The sequence below is a fragment of the Nanorana parkeri genome, unplaced genomic scaffold (assembly GCF_000935625.1).
Source record: "Nanorana parkeri isolate BGI_ZX_2015 unplaced genomic scaffold, ASM93562v1 scaffold1080, whole genome shotgun sequence".
Lineage (NCBI taxonomy): Eukaryota > Metazoa > Chordata > Amphibia > Anura > Dicroglossidae > Nanorana > Nanorana parkeri.
In genome coordinates, this window is record NW_017307348.1 from 134741 (window position 1) to 156182 (window position 21442).

Below are 21442 nucleotides of genomic sequence, written 5' to 3' on the forward strand. Positions count from 1 at the left end.
CGGCAGAGGGACAAGGACTAGTCAGCCCAAAAGAGACCGGCAGAGGGACAAGGACTAGTCAGCCCAAAAGAGACGGCAGAGGGACAAGGACTAGTCAGCCCAAAAGAGACCGGCAGAGGGACAAGGACTAGTCAGCCCAAAAGAGACAGGCAGAGGGACAGGGACTAGTCATCCCAAAAGAGACAGGCAGAAGGATAAGGACTAGTCATCCCAAAAGAGACAGGCAGAGGGACAAGGACTAGTCAGCCCAAAAGAGACAGGCACAGGGACAAGGACTAGTCAGCCCAAAAGAGACAGGCACAGGGACAAGGACTAGTCAGCCCAAAAGAGACAGGCACAGGGACAAGGACTAGTCAGCCCAAAAGAGACAGGCAGAGGGACAAGGACAATCCTGTGGTCTCCCTGTAGCTGATCTTTCCCCGTTACTGACCTACCATGCCTTGTTCTGCAATGTGTCGCTGTAGGGGGGCGGCCATCTTGGTAGAGGCAAGGCTTTGCTTCCTCATGTCAGAGCCTCCAGCAAAGAGAAGGACGACAACGTAAATGTGATGGGACTATCAGTCTGCAGCAGCAGTGCCTCAGATCTCATGCTGAAGATATACAGCTATGAGGCTGTAAGCACAGGAGAGCCTAGGCACACTCACTGCTATACTTTAGGAGGGATTCCAGACAAAAGTACTGCTTTTGCACAATTAGCACAATTCTCTATATAGGGAATAAATGTTCCCTATAACAGCAAATCTTCACTTCTTCAGTTCAGTTCCACTTTAATTACTCAAAGAAGATATATATTAATAGTACATTAAAAAACACAATTTAAAAAGATTGTTTTTTCCACATTATGGGGGTGTCCATCTTAGTCCCAATCTCAGTCTACTTGTTGGTAGAGGAAATATATCGGCTTTCATTGTGTTTCCAAATTCGACATGTTTTTTTCCACCCTAAGTCTTGGTATTCAGTGTCAGCAGAATAACTGCAATCACAATGTATCTCCCTGGAGTCTGACTGTATGGGTGAGGAATATTAATGGTTCAGCTGACCAGAATTTTGATGGAATTCTAACCGTGAATGGCCCTGCCAGCACCACCTGGCATCACAGAAACTGGTGCACAATCGATGGGCCTGGGTGAAAATTTGCCTATCAGCTGCAGTCACTGTTTGGTTGTTTTGATGGCCGCAGGTGCCAGCTGTCAGAATACAATAGCTGGTCGGGAAGATTCTTCTATCCATGTTATTTTGTGTGGATGGGGTTATTGAGAAAAAACTGTGTGTATGCAGTGGCGTCACAAGGGGGTGCGGGGGCTGCGGCCCGCACCCGGGTGACACCAAAATGAATGACATTTGGTGTCACCCCCATGAAAAGTCGGGGACTCGGTCATGGACCGAGAGCCTGACAGTTACAGGAGAGAGGAGGGGACCCGGCGGCATACCTTATCCCGCCGGGAGAACGTCCCCTCCTCTTCCTGCCATCCTCCATCACCAAGATGGCTGCGCATGCGCCATGTCGTCAAGTGCACGAGTGTGGTGACGTCACGTGCATGCGCCATGACGTCACAGCGGGGTGTCACCCAGGATGACAGCTGGCCTCAGGACGCCCCTGTGCGAATGTGAGAATGGCTAGCTTAAGTGGTAGTCTAAAAATGTGTCCATCATTGGGTGTAGGATCTTGTCTTTAAACTGATGGCATGCTTAAAGCAGAACTCCGGGTAACATTCTTATTAACCCTTGAAGTGGGGCTACCCCTCACTGCAAGGGTTAAGTGCTCGTGTGTGTCTATTGTAGGTTAAAAAATAACAAAGTTATACTCACCTGATCCTCTGAGCCAGCTGGCTGTGACAGCGCTCCCTCCAGCCTCTCTCCTCCTCCGCTGCAGCGATGGTATGTCACAGTGTTTCGAATGTGATGACTCAAGGACCTTGGGGGGGCGTGTTGAGGCTCCAGGGACCAGTCTAAGCGCAAGCTGGCTCGGAGGATCAGATGAGTATAACTTTTAATTTTTTTAACCCCTTCGTGACTGATGACGTATAGTGTACGTCGCCAGCATCGGGGCTGTTTAAACAGACTCCAGGCGGCAAAAGCTCTGTTTAACCTTGTAAAGCCGTCTGTCGGCTTTACAACAGAAGCGATTCTGGCGACTTACCTGTCGCCGGATCGCTTCTGTGTCCCGTAGAAGGGGCCGCCCCCCCCCCAAGCGTTAAAGCTGCAGGAACTTGTCCAAAACAAATTTAGAGTTAGTATAAAAGTGTTAATAAAGTATTACATTGTCTAAAATCCACAAGGTCAGAGTGTACAGCTGGGAAAATGATGGTGTGCACGTGCTTGTGTGCTATAAAGAAATGGCTATGCTTTACAAATATCTTGCATAACAGACATCACAACTGTATACAGATCATTTTATAGCTTCTATCTGGCTATTTACTGTAATATTTTCTTCGTTCAACCTGCATACTGGACAAAGAAAATATAGCCATCTCCTCCACGCTTACGACTGTTATACAGGTGAAACTCGAATAATTAGAATATCGTGCAAAAGTAATTGCATTAAGTGCTGCAAAAGGGGCCCAAACCAAGTACTGAGTACATATGCATGCTTGTACTTTTCAGAGGTCCGATATTGTTCTATGTACAATCCTTGTTTTATTGATTGCATGTAATAATCTACTTTTCTGAGGTTGTGGATTTGGGGTTCTTGGGGTTTTCATGAGCTGTAAGCCATAATCATCACAATTATGACAAATCACGGCTTGAATTATCTTACTTTGCATGTAATGAGTCTATCTCATATATTAGTTTCACCTTTTAAGTTGCATTAGTGAAATAAATGAACTTTGCACGATATTCTAATTATTCGAGTTTCACCTGTATATGCTGGAATGGTCGTATGGTCTCTTTGAGACAGAATGGGACAGCCAATACCCAGGATGTGTGAAATTAGCAGCCGATTCAGGAATGAGTGATGATTGATTGATGGAGGGGAGTGGCCGGGAAGGTTCTCCTGGGCTCACATGCACACAAGTGTGTGCACCTATTCCTCACCTGGGCCTCAGGTGAGAGATGGGATCCTAAATTAACTAAGCCTAGAACCATTGCTAAAGAAGGAAACCTAATGTAAGCGACTGTTTCCTGACCAAGCCTAGGGCTAAAGAAGCATGGAACCCGAGTAATAGTCAACCAGAGGGGTGCATTCGATGCCTCAGCTCACCACCCATCCAAAACTGTACTGTGGACCCCAGTGGTGGGAGCTGGCTTAACAACCCAGGCGCCAGTTATTATTAATTTTTTATTTATACACAGCAGTACTGTGTTTCCCTAAGGCTGGGTTCACACTTGGGCGTTCGTAATATGCGCGTTTGATGCACGTTTTTACTGCAATTTGCAGTCAATGAAACAAGCGACAAACGCGCGTTTACGAGGGCTATCCAGCTGTATCCTAATGGATACGCGTGGAAAATACGCCCCAAAGAAGCTTCTGTACTTCTTTGGGCATAGGGCGTTTTTCAGCGCGTTCCTACGCGCTGAAATACGCCCAGGTGGGAACCATGCCCATAGGAAATAATGGGATTTCACTTGCTGGGCGTTTTACAGCGTGTCGATCAGCTCTGTAAAACGCCCAGGTGTGAACCAGGCCTAAGGGTGCCCACACACCTTACGATAATCGTACAATAATCGCGGGAAATCCCACGATCCTACGATTATCGTAAGGTGTGTGGAAGCCGTGCAACCTCTACTACTGTAAGGTCGCACGACTTTTAGCTTACGAACATGTTTGAAAACCCACCGACCATCGTACGATATTCGGCGGTGGGTAGCATGTTCGTAAGATAAAAGTTGGGCTGTAGCCGCCACTTACAGGGTCTCCTCAGTCGGGCTGTAGCCACCACTTCCATGATCTCCTCAGTCGTGGTGTAGCTACCACTTCCAGGGACTCCTCAATCTCTCAGTGATGGTGTAGCATCCACTTCCAGAGTCTCCTCGGTCGGGCTGCTGCCACCACCTCCAGGGTATCCTTAGTTGGGATGTTGCCACCACTTCCAGGTCTCCTCAGTTAGGGTATAGCTGCCACTTCCAGGGTCTCCTCAGTCCCTCAGTCGTGGTGTAGCTGCCACTTTCAGGGTCTCCTTCGTCATGGTGTAGCTGCAGCTTCCAGGGTCTCCTCAGTCTCTCAGTCCTGGTGTAGCCACCACTTCCAGCGTCTCTTCAGTTGGGAGTGGAACCGCAGTTTGCACATTCCCCTCAGTCGTGGTGTAGCCGCCACTTACAGGGTCTCCTCAGTCATGGTGTTGCTGCTAGTTCCAGGGTCTCCTCAGTCGTGGTGTAGCCGCCACTTCCAGGGTCTCCTCAGTTGTGGTGTAGTTGCCACTTCCAGGGTCTCCTCAGTTGGGGTTGTAGACACCACTTCCAGGGTCTACTAAGTTGAGTTGTAGACACCACTTCCAGGGTCTCCTAAGTTGGGGTGTAGCTGCCACTTCCAGGGTCTCCTCAGTCGTGGTGTAGTCGCCACTTCCAGGGTCTCCTCAGTCGTGGTGTAGTCGCCAATTCCAGGGTCTCCTCAGCCGTGGTGTAGTTGCCACTTCCAGGGTCTCCTTAGTTGGGGTGTAGCCGCCATTTCCAGGGTCTCCTCTGTCGTGGTGTAGCCGCCACTTCCAGGGTCTCCTCAGTCGGGGTGTTGTTGCCACTTCCAGGGTCTCCTCAGTTGGGGTGTAGCCGCCATTTCCAGGGTCTCCTCTGTCGTGGTGTAGCCGCCACTTCCAGGGTCTCCTCAGTTGGGGTGTAGTTACCACTTCCGGGGTCTCCTCAGTTGGGGTGTAGCCGCCCCTTCCAGGGTCTCCTCAGTCCTGGTGTAGCCGCCACTTCCAGGGTCTCCTCAGTCAGGGGGTGTAGCGGCTACTTCAAGGGTAGAGATGGGAAGTTCGGATCTTTGACATGAATCGATTTGTTTCGAACTGTTCATTCAAATTAACCTATGCACTATTTTTTGCGACTGGAACGCAGGGTGCAAATGTACCACATGTTCTCATGCGGGCGATCGCACTGCAGGTGGGAGGCGTGTCTGCGCTGCCATTGACATGAATGGCACCATCACACATGATTTTTTTGTTTCAGTAACGGTTTGGAGACTCGTATGGTTCTTTGATTCAGTTACTGTCATGGAGTCTCATATGATTATTTGATTCACTAACTGTTCTGGAGACTCATATGACTCTTTGATTCAGTACCTCTTTTGGCATCTCATATGATTCAGTTACTGTTCTGGAGATTCATATGATTATTTGATTCAGTTACTGTTCTGGAGATTCATATGATTCTTTGATTCAGTTACTGTTCTGGAGATTCATATGATTCTTTGATTCAGTTAATGTTCTGGAGATTCATATGATTATTTTATTCAGTTACTGTTCTGGAGACTGGTATGATTCTTTCAATCAGTGTACTGGTGTTCTGTTGACTCAGAACTCTGGTCAGTTTGTACCCAGTTGTTGGTTCTCAGTTCTGATTGGTTGCAGGGAGGGGCTGGCAGCAGCAGACTTCTCTCACTCTAGGATCATATCACAAGTGCGGCTCTCCTATTCATTAACACTGAGCTGGTTCAAACGAATCAGTTCAGTCAGATAAATCGAATCCTCCGGGTCACTGAAAAGTAGGGATGCACCGATACTTTTCGAGTACCAGTGCAGATACTTGGCATTTTCATGAGAACTACCAGGGTTGCAGCGGTTGCAGCTGGGACCTGGCTCTGGCACTCCACCACTGTCTTGAAATCTTTAGTCTGTATTGTTTTAGAAAAACTGTCACATGACAATAAACAAAAATGTATCAGTACTCGTACTTGTAAGTACTCGGCAAGTACCAGTACTCGTACTCGCAAAACTGGTATCTGTGCATCCCTTTATTTATATTTATAAAAACAAAATCGTACATTAAAACAGAGATGTACAAATCCCAGGAGCTCCATGTGCTCCTTACAAATGACAGCTGCCTCATAATTTTTGAATTTGTCTCTAGTGTAGTCTTGGAGTTTAAAAGTATCGGTACATGTACTCGTACTTGTACCGAGTACTGTACTTGGTATCTGTGCAACCCTACTGAAAAGAATCAATAAAAGAATGATTCGTTCATGAACTGAACATCACTATTCCAGGGTCTCCACAGTAAAGTTGGGAAGTTCGGATCTTTGAAATGAATCGGTTCTTCGGTTCACTTGCTGAGAAGCAAGTGAGCCAAAGCTCAGGAGCTATATGATGAACCTTACTAAAAGACCCGAATCAGAAAAGAGAAGAACGTTTCTGTGATCTGTGAGGTAGTGCCTTGGCTCAGAGATGTCACAGGGGTTTTGTCAGTCATATTGTCAGATCAGCCAATGTGACGCGTGATCAACTATGTTAATGAAAAGTTGTTTACTGCGCATGCATACTGCAGCCTGATAGGCTAACATCACAGCTAACATTGGTAGCCAACAGATTTGTCCCTAGTCTTTACAGCACATGGGCAGGAATAACCACCAGATATTACCATCATGGGTGCAGCACCCACGATAGTAAAATCAAATCGTTATTGTGCTGTAAACACTATAGAAAAATCTGATGTCTACCAATGTTAGCTGTGACGTCAGCTGATCAGAATCCAGTGCGCATGTGCATTAAGCCACCTTTCATTAACACAGCTGATCGCGCGTCACCAGAAGTGATCTGATCTAAATAGTACCTGTCAACCCCAAACGCTATGACATAGGGGTTCGTTATCCCCTGTGTGATACTAATAAAGTTAAGTTAAAAAAACAAAAACCTCCCTGTTGTCCCTAGCATCTGCATGTGAATTAGCATGTTTAGGGCATGTATGTAAAAGATGATTGCATCACAGGTTTTAGGTGTCATTGGAAACATTCGAGTGAGAGTGTTAGGCTTCGTTCACACCAGAGGCAGTGCGTTCCGGCCCAATTCTGGCCAGAACGCACTGCATCGCATTGAGGCCGGCTCACTTTTTTTGTAGCATTAGATATAGGCAAAAAAACCGGAGGGTTTAGAACCTCTTTAAACCATTGCTGCAACCTGACCATTGATTCAATGTACTGTTCTACTAGAGACTCCTAGGATTGTGCCACTCAGTAACTCTTCTGCAGACTCATGATTCTTTAACTCAGTAGACTCACATGATTCTTTAAGGCCTCATTCACACGAGAAAAAGCCAACACGTACAGCTCCGTGCACGGCCGTATCGGGCAGCTCCCGGGAAGGACAATGTACTAGTAATTGCTTGGTTCTCAGTTCTGATTTGTTTGCAGGGAAGGGCTGTCAGCAGCAGACTTCTCTCACTCTAGGATTATATTACAAGTGCGGCTCTCCTATACATTCCATACTGAGCTGTTTCAAATGAATCAGTTCAGTCAGATAAATCGACTCCTCCAGTTCACTGAAAAGAATCGATTGAAAAGAACGAATCGTTCATGAACTGGACATCAGTACTCCTCAGTTATGGTGTAGCCGCCACTTCCAGGGTCTCCTCCTCAGTCATGGTGTAGCCGCCACTTCCAGGGTCTCCTCCTCAGTCATGGTGTAGCCGCCACTTCCAGGGTCTCCTCAGTCAGTCCCAGGCTGTCCCGGGAGGTGCACCTGTCTCTCAGGCACACAGTCACACACAGAGGGCAGGCAGTGCCGGCCTCTCCTCCCTCCCGGCTCCTCCCCGTTCTCTTATCCCCAGCTCTGCTGGAAGTTTGTAAGCACTTCGGAGCTCTCCTCCCGCCCGCTCAGCGTCCTTTCCTCGGCTCCCATGGCAGAGAACGAGCTGGCCCAGAAGCTGCAACGCCGCCTGGTGCTGAAAGAAGTCGAGCCGCCGGCGGACAATGGAGATGCAGCCGAGCCCGAGAACGGCACGGAGGAGAAGCCTGTCACATCCAACGCCGACTCCGAGCTGAGTGCCAAACTGAACCGGAGGAATGACATCAATGCGGGCGCCGCGGTGCCAGCCAACCGGACCCACATCTTCAACCCCTACACCGAGTTCAAGGAGTTCTCCCGAAAACAGATCAAGGACATGGAGGCCATGTTCAAAGAGTGAGTACAGGGGGCCCCTAGACTGCCAGGGGGTACAGGGGGCACCTAAACTGCCAGGGAGCACAGGGGGGCAGCTAGACTGCCAGGGCGCACAGGAGGGCACCTAGACTGCCAGGACGCACAGGAGGGCACCTAGACTGTCAGGGAGTGCGCCTAGACTGCCAGGGCGCACAGGAGGGCACCTAGACTGCCAGGACGCACAGGAGGGCACCTAGACTGTCAGGGAGTGCGCCTAGACTGCCAGGGCGCACAGGAGGGCACCTAGACTGCCAGGGAATGCAGGGGGGATGTCATACAGGGGGCACCTAGACTGCCAGGGAGTGCAGGGGGGCACCTAGACTGCCAGGGAGTATAGGGGGGCAACTAGACTGCCGGCGCGCACCTAGACTGCCAGGGTGCACAGGGGGGCACCTAGACTGCCAGGGCGCACAGGAGGGCACCTGGACTGCCAGGGAGTGCAGGGGGGCACCTGGACTGCAGGGGGGATGTCATAAAGGGGGCACCTAGACTGCCAGAGACTGCAGGGGGACACCTAGCCTGCCAGGGAGTACAGGGGGCATGACATGCATGGGGCACCTAGACTTCCATGGTGTACAGGGGGCATGACATGCATGGGGCACCTAGACTTCCATGGTGTACAGGGGGCATGACATACAGTGCCGGCATTGCTGATCTACATCTGACAATGCTAGTTGCCTGACCTTTAGCCCTCGTTCACACCTGACTGTTTTGTAGCTTGTTCTACGCTCGACGAACGCTCTACAAAACGCTCAAAAATATAAATCCCATTGTATTCAATGGTCTCGTTCCCACCGTGGCGTATTTCCGCCCGTCCCTAACGCGCTACAAAACGGCCCACGCCTGAAAAGGTACAGGTACTACTTTGGGCCGTTTTGTTGCGCGTTTCCATTGGGATACAGCCAAGAAGCCCTCGGAAACGTGCAACTTTTTTTTACCACGAATCGCGGTAAAAAAACGCGCGACGGTCGCTCATATGCAATACGCCTAGGTGTGAACGAGACCTTATACTGACTCTGACTTTAGTAGTTTCACAGTCACTGAGCTGCAACAAGTGTTCAGATGGGGAAGTCAGAAGTCCTCGTCTGTATACTTCCTCCTGGTGGGTGATTTAGGGCCCATTCACAGTGAAGGGATCCGTTCTGGTGCATTAACATGAGCTGCGCTAAGACATCCTTTCATTATGACCGGACTGCCAATAGCCGAAAAAACGTGCCTGACCCTTTTTGAGAATGATGGTGCAATCATGTGTTGTCTTCTATTGTACAGTGAATGGCACCGCACATATAGCATGCGTAGTGGCAATGCTCATACATTTTAGCACTGATTGCCCCCAACGCACCAGTGTGAACGGGCCCTCAGTGAAGCCTCCATGCTTCTCCATGCTACCCCATACAAGGCTGGGAACTTTTTACAACCACAATGTGGTCCTGCTAGTAGCTTGTATACAGCCACAGATATTATTCATGTCTCTTTCACTCTCCCAGAAAGGGCCAGAATGGGGCTTTACACTATTCGAGGAAGCCGGTCTGAAAAGGTTTAACCGAACAGTGCCAGCCGGCCAATCAGCTGCAGTCATTGCTCAGATATTCTGGCAGCTGCACATCCTCTAATGTCAGAATACAATAGCCCGGGGGGGATTCTGTTCTAATACTGTTGGCATGGATGGGGGAACCAAAAGTAGTTTTTTTTCTGCAGCCCATGGGGCTGTTTAACAAAATATATGAGCATATGTCCAGACCCTTCAACTCTTGCAGTGGGGCTACTCCTGCATTGTAAGGGTTAAGTGCTCATTTGTGCCTAGGTGCTTAAATAACAAAGATATACTTGATCCCTGGAGCCGCCTTGAGGACACAGAGGGACATACCATTGCTGAACCGGAGCAGGAGACAAGCCAGAGGCCGTGCTGTAACACTGTGCTGCAAGCTATGGGGGAGTATAACTTTGTTATTTTTGCACCTAGACAAAAACAAGCACTTAACCCTTGCAGTGTGGGGGGAGGGGGCGGCTAGCCCCACTGTAAGGGTTAAGAACAAGGCTTTGCTCAAAGTTCTTCTTTAAAGGAGGAACTTGGTGCACACTGTGTATGTTAGCTAGTAGTTTTTGCACTTACCCATTCAGGACACAGTAACAGGTCCGCTGCTCATACCGTCCCTGGGCTCCCCCTCCACCGGTCATACCTTCCCTGGGCTCCCCCTCCACCGCTCATACCTTCCCTGTGCTCCCCCTCCACCGGTCATACCTTCCCTGGGCTCCCCCTCCACCGGTCATACCTTCCCTGGGCTCCCCCTCCACCGGTCATACCTTCCCTGGGCTCCCCCTCCACCGGTCATACCTTCCCTGGGCTCCCCCTCCACCGGTCATACCTTCCCTGGGCTCCCCCTCCACCGGTCATACCTTCCCTGGGCTCCCCCTCCACCGGTCATACCTTCCCTGGGCTCCCCCTCCACCGGTCATACCTTCCCTGGGCTCCCCCTCCACCGGTCATACCTTCCCTGGGCTCCCCCTCCACCGGTCATACCTTCCCTGGGCTCCCCCTCCACCGGTCATACCTTCCCTGGGCTCCCCCTCCACCGGTCATACCTTCCCTGGGCTCCCCCTCCACCGGTCATACCTTCCCTGGGCTCCCCCTCCACCGGTCATACCTTCCCTGGGCTCCCCCTCCACCGGTCATACCTTCCCTGGGCTCCCCCTCCACCGGTCATACCTTCCCTGGGCTCCCCCTCCACCGGTCATACCTTCCCTGGGCTCCCCCTCCACCGGTCATACCTTCCCTGGGCTCCCCCTCCACCGGTCATACCTTCCCTGGGCTCCCCCTCCACCGGTCATACCTTCCCTGGGCTCCCCCTCCACCGGTCATACCTTCCCTGGGCTCCCCCTCCACCGGTCATACCTTCCCTGGGCTCCCCCTCCACCGGTCATACCTTCCCTGGGCTCCCCCTCCACCGGTCATACCTTCCCTGGGCTCCCCCTCCACCGGTCATACCTTCCCTGGGCTCCCCCTCCACCGGTCATACCTTCCCTGGGCTCCCCCTCCACCGGTCATACCTTCCCTGGGCTCCCCCTCCACCGGTCATACCTTCCCTGGGCTCCCCCTCCACCGGTCATACCTTCCCTGGGCTCCCCCTCCACCGGTCATACCTTCCCTGGGCTCCCCCTCCACCGGTCATACCTTCCCTGGGCTCCCCCTCCACCGGTCATACCTTCCCTGGGCTCCCCCTCCACCGGTCATACCTTCCCTGGGCTCCCCCTCCACCGGTCATACCTTCCCTGGGCTCCCCCTCCACCGGTCATACCTTCCCTGGGCTCCCCCTCCACCGGTCATACCTTCCCTGGGCTCCCCCTCCACCGGTCATACCTTCCCTGGGCTCCCCCTCCACCGGTCATACCTTCCCTGGGCTCCCCCTCCACCGGTCATACCTTCCCTGGGCTCCCCCTCCACCGGTCATACCTTCCCTGGGCTCCCCCTCCACCGGTCATACCTTCCCTGGGCTCCCCCTCCACCGGTCATACCTTCCCTGGGCTCCCCCTCCACCGGTCATACCTTCCCTGGGCTCCCCCTCCACCGGTCATACCTTCCCTGGGCTCCCCCTCCACCGGTCATACCTTCCCTGGGCTCCCCCTCCACCGGTCATACCTTCCCTGGGCTCCCCCTCCACCGGTCATACCTTCCCTGGGCTCCCCCTCCACCGGTCATACCTTCCCTGGGCTCCCCCTCCACCGGTCATACCTTCCCTGGGCTCCCCCTCCACCGGTCATACCTTCCCTGGGCTCCCCCTCCACCGGTCATACCTTCCCTGGGCTCCCCCTCCACCGGTCATACCTTCCCTGGGCTCCCCCTCCACCGGTCATACCTTCCCTGGGCTCCCCCTCCACCGGTCATACCTTCCCTGGGCTCCCCCTCCACCGGTCATACCTTCCCTGGGCTCCCCCTCCACCGGTCATACCTTCCCTGGGCTCCCCCTCCACCGGTCATACCTTCCCTGGGCTCCCCCTCCACCGGTCATACCTTCCCTGGGCTCCCCCTCCACCGGTCATACCTTCCCTGGGCTCCCCCTCCACCGGTCATACCTTCCCTGGGCTCCCCCTCCACCGGTCATACCTTCCCTGGGCTCCCCCTCCACCGGTCATACCTTCCCTGGGCTCCCCCTCCACCGGTCATACCTTCCCTGGGCTCCCCCTCCACCGGTCATACCTTCCCTGGGCTCCCCCTCCACCGGTCATACCTTCCCTGGGCTCCCCCTCCACCGGTCATACCTTCCCTGGGCTCCCCCTCCACCGGTCATACCTTCCCTGGGCTCCCCCTCCACCGGTCATACCTTCCCTGGGCTCCCCCTCCACCGGTCATACCTTCCCTGGGCTCCCCCTCCACCGGTCATACCTTCCCTGGGCTCCCCCTCCACCGGTCATACCTTCCCTGGGCTCCCCCTCCACCGGTCATACCTTCCCTGGGCTCCCCCTCCACCGGTCATACCTTCCCTGGGCTCCCCCTCCACCGGTCATACCTTCCCTGGGCTCCCCCTCCACCGGTCATACCTTCCCTGGGCTCCCCCTCCACCGGTCATACCTTCCCTGGGCTCCCCCTCCACCGGTCATACCTTCCCTGGGCTCCCCCTCCACCGGTCATACCTTCCCTGGGCTCCCCCTCCACCGGTCATACCTTCCCTGGGCTCCCCCTCCACCGGTCATACCTTCCCTGGGCTCCCCCTCCACCGGTCATACCTTCCCTGGGCTCCCCCTCCACCGGTCATACCTTCCCTGGGCTCCCCCTCCACCGGTCATACCTTCCCTGGGCTCCCCCTCCACCGGTCATACCTTCCCTGGGCTCCCCCTCCACCGCTCATACCTTCCCTGTGCTCCCCCTCCACCGCTCATACCTTCCCTGGGCTCCCCTCCATGGGGTAGGGGTTGTAGGGGCAATGAGGGATGGCAGACCGCATTGTCAGCAGCTATGGCATCCCACCCAGCTCACCGATGTCACTGGTTGTCAGGAGCACAGCGGTATGGAAGCCAGTGACATCAGTGAGGTGGGTGGGACACCAGACAGAGTGTCACAAGTTGCTTAGAGCTCTTAGCAATCTGGAGCGCTGTGGTCGTCCCCCCACTTGCACCTGGCCACTCCCCCCAATGAGATGCTGCCTGAAGCAACCACCTCAGGTTGCCTCATTATAGGGGCAGCTTTTTCTGTATTAAGCTGGCCATACACCTTACAATTATCATTCAATTTTCATCCACAATCGCAGTTTCGTCCAATAATCGGCCAGTTAAAGGGAAGTGCACGATCGCAATTACTGTACAACTGGCTGAATTTGGTTGAACGGGCAGACTAGAAAAAGTTCAGATGAAAATTGATGGATCAGTGGTGTTTTCGTACATAAATCGCAACATGAACACCGGGATGCCGAGTACTCGTACTCGCCCAAATGCTCTGATGCCTAGCCCAATACCTCCGGTACCAGGAAGCCGGGCAGTGCGTCATTACATGCTGCTCGGCTTCCTGATTGGCTGGGAAGCCGGCTCCATGCTCCCTCGTCACCTACCGTAGTGACGAGAAGCATGGGGACGGCTTCTCTGCTAATCGGGAAGCCGGGTGGCGAGTCATTATACGCTGCCTGGCTTCCTGAATGGGACTTCCGGTATTCGGTTTCGGCGAGTCCCGACAAGAAATATTCGTACTCGATACCGAAATAGCGGCATCGGTGCCTCCCTAATGAACACTGCACATGCGCAAACCAAAATCCATTGTGCCAATCGACAAAATTCTGCCAGTTAGTATTGCTGACAAACGATTCTGGAAATCTACATTGGTCTGTGCATGCCGGGCTGTTTGAATGAAGATTGAATGAGGGTGCGCTGTCAGGACATGAACAATTGAACGATGATTGTATGGTGTGTGGCCACTTTTAGAACTTCTGTTCAGCCTCGTGGGGTGCAACAGAAGGAATCCATCGATACCCCCTCCATGCTAAACAGTGCGGATGGAGGAATCGCCACTGCTGGCTATTGTACTCAGCAGTTCTCTGCTCCAGCATCCGCTAAATTCCCGCACAGCGCCTGCATCTGATTGGACGGTCTGTTCAGCTGAGAATTTTCAGGCAGGCTCCTTTGATAGTTCATCGTTTGGAAATGTGACTTTTGTCAAGCTGGAGGAGTGTGCTGCGACGGGGCCACACTGCATGATTTTCAGCCAGCCATTCAGTCAGTGCATGGCCGGCGTCTACACAACGAGTGAAGTCTTTCTGCCTGCATACAAATCCTGTAAATGTGATGGCAGGCCAACACTTGTCTGCATATGTCACACAGAAATGCTGTGCATGTGGTGGTCAGAGTGGGTCGGGGGGGGGAGTCTTTTCAGTAGAATGGCAGGAGGTCATGTGAGTGCAGTGAGTTCTCCTAAATGCGGGCTCAGTCCTCTCCCCTTCAGAACGTTTGTTACTTCTTTAACTTCTGTCTCTGTGTCACAATTGTGCCTTCCCTCCCTTATCCGGGGTGAGAGCGTGTATTTCATCACAGTCCCCTCCGGCTGATTCATAGTTCCTGCTCCCCCTCCCTTGTCCAACTTCTCCTTCTGATTCACTGTGTGCTGATTTCCGATAACTCACCTTCTTTCCGGGCTCATAGATTGGCTCAGACACTGAACAGGACAACTTTATGTCTTACAAATGCATGTTCTTTATTATGGGCGGCAGTGGCAGACTTATTGTTCAGAAACATGTGACAGTTTTCAGTAAAGTGACAACATTGCTATTGATTACACCCCCGCGTGACAATAACTAGAGGTGAAGGTGCTATGGGTTTCCGGTAACACGGCTGCATGTAACATCTCATCTTTACCGACTTCTCTGGTGACATCTGCCAGAGTATGTGCCGTGCAGATTATATGTGCAGCGTTTCTGTGATCTGGTTGACTGTTTTTAGGAGTTGGGTGTGTATGTGTAGAAGCCGCCAAGGCTTGTCCCCGGAGTGGTTTTGTAATGACCGTTAGCTCAGTGTGCCTGGCACGGCTGTGGCTTTCATTATTCTGCATGCGACCTCCGCCCTGAAATGCGGGCGAGGCGAGGACGGGGACTGCTTGCCATACTTCGGAGGCTTGATGTGCAGCTGTGCATGTGTCACTGACAATCAGAGCACTGTGCGGCTGAAGTGCCCCCACCGCGGTCCTGAACAGCCGCCTTCACCGTCTGCTTCCTCCTATTCCCTCACTGATATCATGTAGTCACTTACCCAAAAACCAGAGCAAATCCATTTCGGAATCCTGTTTCTGACCTTTCTGTTTTTTTCTTATAAACCTGTCAGCGGGTTTGACTTTTTTCTTCTTAAGCTGGTCATATACCGTATCACTGTTTATGTTATCAGAGAAGACTATATTATGAAGTTATTGTGCAGTTTTGTTTAAATATTTCGAGATCATCTGGAAAAGAAAAGCTAGTGTACTTTTAGTATGTACAAATGTGAGTTATTATATAAGAGATCACCTGAAAGTCATTTCATGTCTTTCACATGGATAGATTCATACACTTCCTTCTCCTGATTATCAGACTGTTCCTATACAGGGTAAGGCTCAACTCACTAAGCTATAACAATTGTTATTTTCCTTATTATTATAAATTTCGGGCCATTTCCTTCGACAAAAGTCAATTCAGTAATCGTCTTTTGTCGATCCGGCAGGGCCACACACTGTAAGAATTTGGGCCGATTCAACAGTGTATTGGCCGCCTTTTAAAGGTTTCCTTTCAAACTATCTTTCAGGTTACACTCATGTTTAGGGTGTAATACATAACATGGTCACATTCAGCAGCCCCCCACCCTAAACCTCCCAACGTTACCTGAAGCATGGAGATCTTCTGCTGTCTGTCTTTGGTTTTTATTGGAATTCGGTGCAGCTGTTCGAGGTTCTGTCTGCACAGCCACTTTATCCATTCACAAAAGACTACAAGTCCCACCTGCCACTGTGACAGAGGAACTCAGAGATCTTAATGGAGCACAAGTGCTGGGGTGCCACATCAGCCATAACATTATGACCACTGAGAGGTGAAGTGAATAACATTGATTACCTTGTTACAATGGAACCTGGAAGTCGGGTTGGGGGGGGGTATATTAGGCAGCAAGTGAACATTTTGTCCCTGAAGTTAATGTGTTGGAAGCAGAAAAAATGGGCAAGTGTAAGAATTTGAACAACTTTAACAAAGACGGCTGGGTCAAAGCAACTCCAAAACTGCAGCTGTTGTGGGAAGTTCCCGGTCTGCAGTGGTCAGGACCTACCAAAAGTGGTCCAAGGAAGGGAAACCGGTGAACCAATGACCGGGTCGTGGGTGGCCAAGGCTCATTGATGCACGTAGGAAACGAAGGCTGGCCTCTGTTGTCCGATCCAATAGAAGAGCTGCTGTAGCTCAAATTACTGAAAAAGTAATGCTGGGTCCTATAGGTGTCTGAACACAGTGCAACACAGTTTGTTGGGCAGCTGCAGACTGATCAGGGTGCCCATGCTGACCTGTGTCCACCACCAAAAGCACCTACAATGGGCACGTGGGCATCAGAACTGGACCACGGAGCAACTGAAACAGTGGCCTGGTTTAATGAATCACAAATTGTTTTTACATAATGTGTGTTTGTCGCTTACCTGGAGAAGAGATGGCACCAGGATGCACTATGGGAAGAAGACAAGCCGGCGCAGGCAGTGTGATGCTCTGGTCAGTGTTCTGCTGGGAAACCTTGGGTCCTGGCATTCATGTGGATGTTACTTTGTCATGTTCCACCTACCTAAATATTGTTTCTGACCAAGTACACCCCTTCATGAAACGGTATTCCCGGTCCGCAGTAGCCTCTTTCAGCAGGATAACGCGCCGTGCCACACAGCAAAAATGGTTTGAGGACTACAGCAAGTCCGAGGTGTTGACATGGCCTCCAAATTCTCCAGATCTCAATCCAATCAAGCATCTATGGGATGTGCTGGAAAAGCAAATTCCATCCATGGAGGCCCCACCTCGCAACCTAGAGGGCTTGAAGGATCTGCTACTGAATGTTGTGGCCGATCATTGTATACAGTAGTCCATTGATAGTTTCCTCCTTCCCTCCCAGGCGGTGCATTATTAGGAAGGGTAGGCTCGCAGTACTCCAGGACTGAGAAGGGCTTACATATCGTTACATGAGTTGTCACCTGGAAGAAGTCACAGAACTTCAAGAAGATTACAAGAAAAAAGGTATGTATAGGGGTTGTGGAATCGGGGAAGTGGTGATGTATAAAAAATGGTGTGAGCCTGCCCTTAAAGAGGAACTAAATTGTGTAATCTGTTCTTGTTCCCAAAACAAGTCAGGCAGAGTGTATTCATACTAGTCATCAGTATTGCCTGTGTTCTCCCAGCACCTGATCATTCTCCATTACCATGGCTTGTTCTGCACCGTGTCTGAATGAAAGCAACTTTCTTGGTAAATGCTCTCCAAAGTTGCCCCTGACTGCTAGTCTCCTCTCTAAATGTCCTGAGACTTGCAGTCAGAGGACACTCTGCAGATATACAGATATGGGGCTATATACACAAGAGTGCCTGGGCAACTCTACACACCAGGAAGTGTATTGCTGTATACATTTTTCTGTGCACTGCTTAGACCCGAATAACATTTTAGATGTTCTCTAGAACTTGGCAAATCTTTAATTTTTGAGCTCATGTCTGCTTTAATATGCTTTCTTTGGTGTCCTGGGGGTACTGAACCCAGGCAATAAGGCTCTGCCATTGTACCTGATGGATTAACTACCTGTCCTCCATTCTTCCTCCATACTCTGGGTCCTTGGTTTCCAAATGAGATGCAAAATTTGCTCTCATCAGAAAAGAGGACTTTGGACCACTGAGCAACAGACCAGGTCTGTTTTTCTTTAGCCCAGGTAAGATGCTTCTGATGTTGTTTGTTGTTCAGGAGCGGCTTGACAAGAGGAATACGACATTTGAAGCCCATGTCCAGGATCCGTCTGTGTGTGGTGGCTCTTGATGCACTGACTCCAGCCTCAGCCCACTCCTTGTGAAAGTCCCCAACACTTATGAATGGCCTTTTCCTGACAATCCTCTCCAGGCTGCGGTCATCCCTGCTGCTTGTGCACCTTTTTCTTCCACACTTTTCCCTTCCACATAACTCTCTATTAATGTGCTTTGATACAGCACTTTGGGAACATCCAACTTCTTTTGCAATTACCTTTTGAGGCTTTCCCTCCTTTTGGAGGGTGTCAATGATGGTTTTCTGCACAACTGTCAGGTCAGCAGTCTTTCCCATGATTGTGATTCCTACTGAACCAGACTGAGAGACCATTTAAAGGCTCAGGAACCCTTTGCAGGTCATATGGCTTAATTAGCTGATTAGAGTGGGACACTGAGCCTAGAATATTGCACCTTTTCACAATATTCTCATTTTCTGAGATTGTGGATTTGGGGTTTTCATGAGCTGAAAGCCATAATCATCACAATTATGACAAATCACGGCTCTAACTATCTTGCTTTGCATGTAATGAGTCTATCTCATATATTAGTTTCACCTTTTAAGTTGCATTAGTGAAATAAATGAACTTTGCACGATATTCTAATTATTGGAGTTTCACCTGTATATATATTCATATATGTATATATTCACCTGTATATAGGAGTTCTATTATTTCCTCAATAGTAGGGGTGCTCACTCGTTAAAATTACAATATCTGCTGCTCTCGGGATTTCCCCATTAGGAAGGACAGAGACATCAGTAAACTCTGATAGAAGTTTAACACTTCACCTCTCTATCCAAAACCAAGAGAACTTCTATATACAGTAGAAGGCATTATTGATCGCTCTGTGTCTTTAATTTCTGCTGTTATCTTTTCTGCTCTTGTCTAGCTCATGTCCTTCCCCTGCAATTTCCTTATCTTGATAGAAATTTCTTGACAAGTTACAACAGTCGCACATACCAGAGGGAGGGTCTAATCGTGTCATTGTCGGTGACATTCCTCTCTCACACTACACTACTCCTCTGTATAGACATCCATATTTTACCATCTCATTCGGTATTTCTTTAACTTCCTCCTCACCCCTTAACAAAATCTGGTCATTGCTAGAATTTAGCATTCTAACGGGTGTGTTTGGACATGTAGCTAGATACTTGGCCTGCGTGACTATGGTTTTATTTCTGTGTTGTGTGTGTTGATGAGCTACTGTATGTCATACGTGTTCTTCTCCATCTACCATGACGGCAACATTTGAAGAGTCAATAGGCTAATTCCCCGGAAAAGTGGGGTTTCTGTAATAGGTTTAAATAAAGCAATGTAAACCTCAAAGTGACATTTAAAGTCAAAGATATTTTTCCCTCCGCCCCAATATTAATGTCGGCATTTACCTTAAATCATGTTTCTTAATCCGATCTTCGTTTCTGTCCTTTTCATCTGTTACTCCAGCGCATCTCCGATCCAGCGCTGACTCCTCTGTCCTTGCTGGCACTTCCTGTCCCGCGCTGTCTGCATGCGGGTGCACGCGTCCATAGACTTACCTTGTGTCTCTCCTCGTCTCCCGGCCGAAAATGTGAACTGCGCATGCGCCCACCCCAAGATCCTTTGCGGCCGCCTGAGAATCTTCACATTTTCAGACGGGAGCGCGCAGGGAAGACACAGGTAAGTTTAAACCGCTTTTACATTTATTTATTTTTACACTTTTTGCATATATCTACTGCTTGCTAGCAGTAGATATATGCAAAAACACCGGAGGGTTTAATAACCCCTTAAGGGGAATTCCGGGTTAAATTGTATATAAGCCATGAATCTATTCTTCAGTTTGTTTGGCATCATACCTCAATGTATACAATTTTCTAAAGCAAATATTTTTTTGCGTTTCTTTTTCTTATCAGAGGCATGTTAAGTTGCTCAGCCGCTGCAAGTGCTGAGTTAGCAAACCACTGCTGAACGCTGTGCTGCAAGTCGGCGCTCATCACTGCCAACTTTGCACCACATTCACTGCGGGTGCCTAGACAGAGAAGGAGGGGACAGACCACCAGCGTCCATTTTAACTGTGAGCACACCTGGCAGTGCTGGAGAAAGGTGTCTGAACTCTGATGGAGGAAATCAATTCAGTGTGGGAACCTACAATTGAATGTTTTGGTGGACGAGCACATCAAATATTCATTGGAAAATGGTACTTATTAGTCAGAAATATCATCTTCCGCCATTTTGCTTAGCACTCTCCAGCCAAAGCATTCAATGAAGCTGCTGCAGCAATCTAAAGTGCTGCAGAACAGCTACTCAGCGCTTTGCTAAGGTACCGAACATGCCACTGGAGATCCGTCCTGTAACAGCACTTCATGTTGCAGACTGAAAACATTAAAGTGACACTAAACTCAGGAGTTAAATCTTAATAATACATTGAAGTACCTTAACTATTAATAAAAATGTATCTTATTTGTGTATCACTCGGCTGTAGATGCTCAAATCATCTCTGAATTGGTGCTGACGCGGTCCTTCCTTCTGGAGGGTGGCTACTTTTGTTCCCCATGGTCCCTGTGTGTGTTGTAAAGTAGTCACCGCTACAATCTCAATACAAATTAGTAAAGCTAACATGAGATTGTAGTCCATTGCGGGAGCGAGCTTGAAGTGGTGGCTACTTTACAACACACACACACAGGGACCATGGGGAACAAAAGTAGCCACCCTCCAGAAGGAAACTTCCCGCTAGTGAGCCCATTCAATCAATGGGCTGCACACGTGCGACAAATGCGGGAAAGTAGCTCATGCAGAATTTTCAGCTGTGAGTGTGCCATTTTTTCCCCACGTCCACACATGGGGAAAAAAATGCATGTTTTCCCGGCTGCGTTTGGGGTGCCACACACGTTGCACCTTTTTTGCGCATTGCCTGGACACGTGTCAAAGTGTGAGCGGGGACTGAAAATGTTGAATGCTGAAAACACCGATGGCGTCTGGAATGGAAACATTTTGCTGAAAAGTCATATGTCTACAATAGACTATATTATAGTAGCGTATCTTTTTCCCCAGCTGTCATGTAGGTGAGACGGGTCCTCGGTAGTAACTCTTTATAGCTGGCTCACTTTTTTTTACAATGTGCTTGGAAATGTCATGCAGCCTCAGCATAATATTTGGCACAGTCTGCAAAACACGACCACAAAAACTGTCATCCTGGAGAGGAGTCATAGGAACTGCAGATATAGAGAGAATGTAGTCATCACTAGCATTTTGTGTTGCAATGAAGGCTTGGCATGCCATAGCAGTTGCCTTTAGGGAATCTAAGGCTTTAAAAGATGATTGTCACTTGTATTAATTTGGCCACTTGCTCATTAAGGCCTCATTCACACTGCCGTGCATATACATGCGTATAGTACCATATGCAGCTTATGCAAATAAATGGCTCCATACACATAGC

At 50.1% G+C, this 21442-nt stretch overlaps 1 protein-coding gene across 1 annotated transcript in view; it reads left to right on the forward strand.

Moving 5' to 3' along the window:
* Window positions 1-7764: 7764 nt before the first annotated feature.
* Window positions 7765-21442, forward strand: part of EFHD1 (EF-hand domain family member D1) — a 31753-nt gene continuing 18075 nt past the window's right edge. The window contains exon 1 of the mRNA XM_018567665.1: window positions 7765-8048. Coding sequence (XP_018423167.1) covers window positions 7765-8048 — 284 coding nt within the window. The remainder of the gene's footprint in view (window positions 8049-21442) is intronic.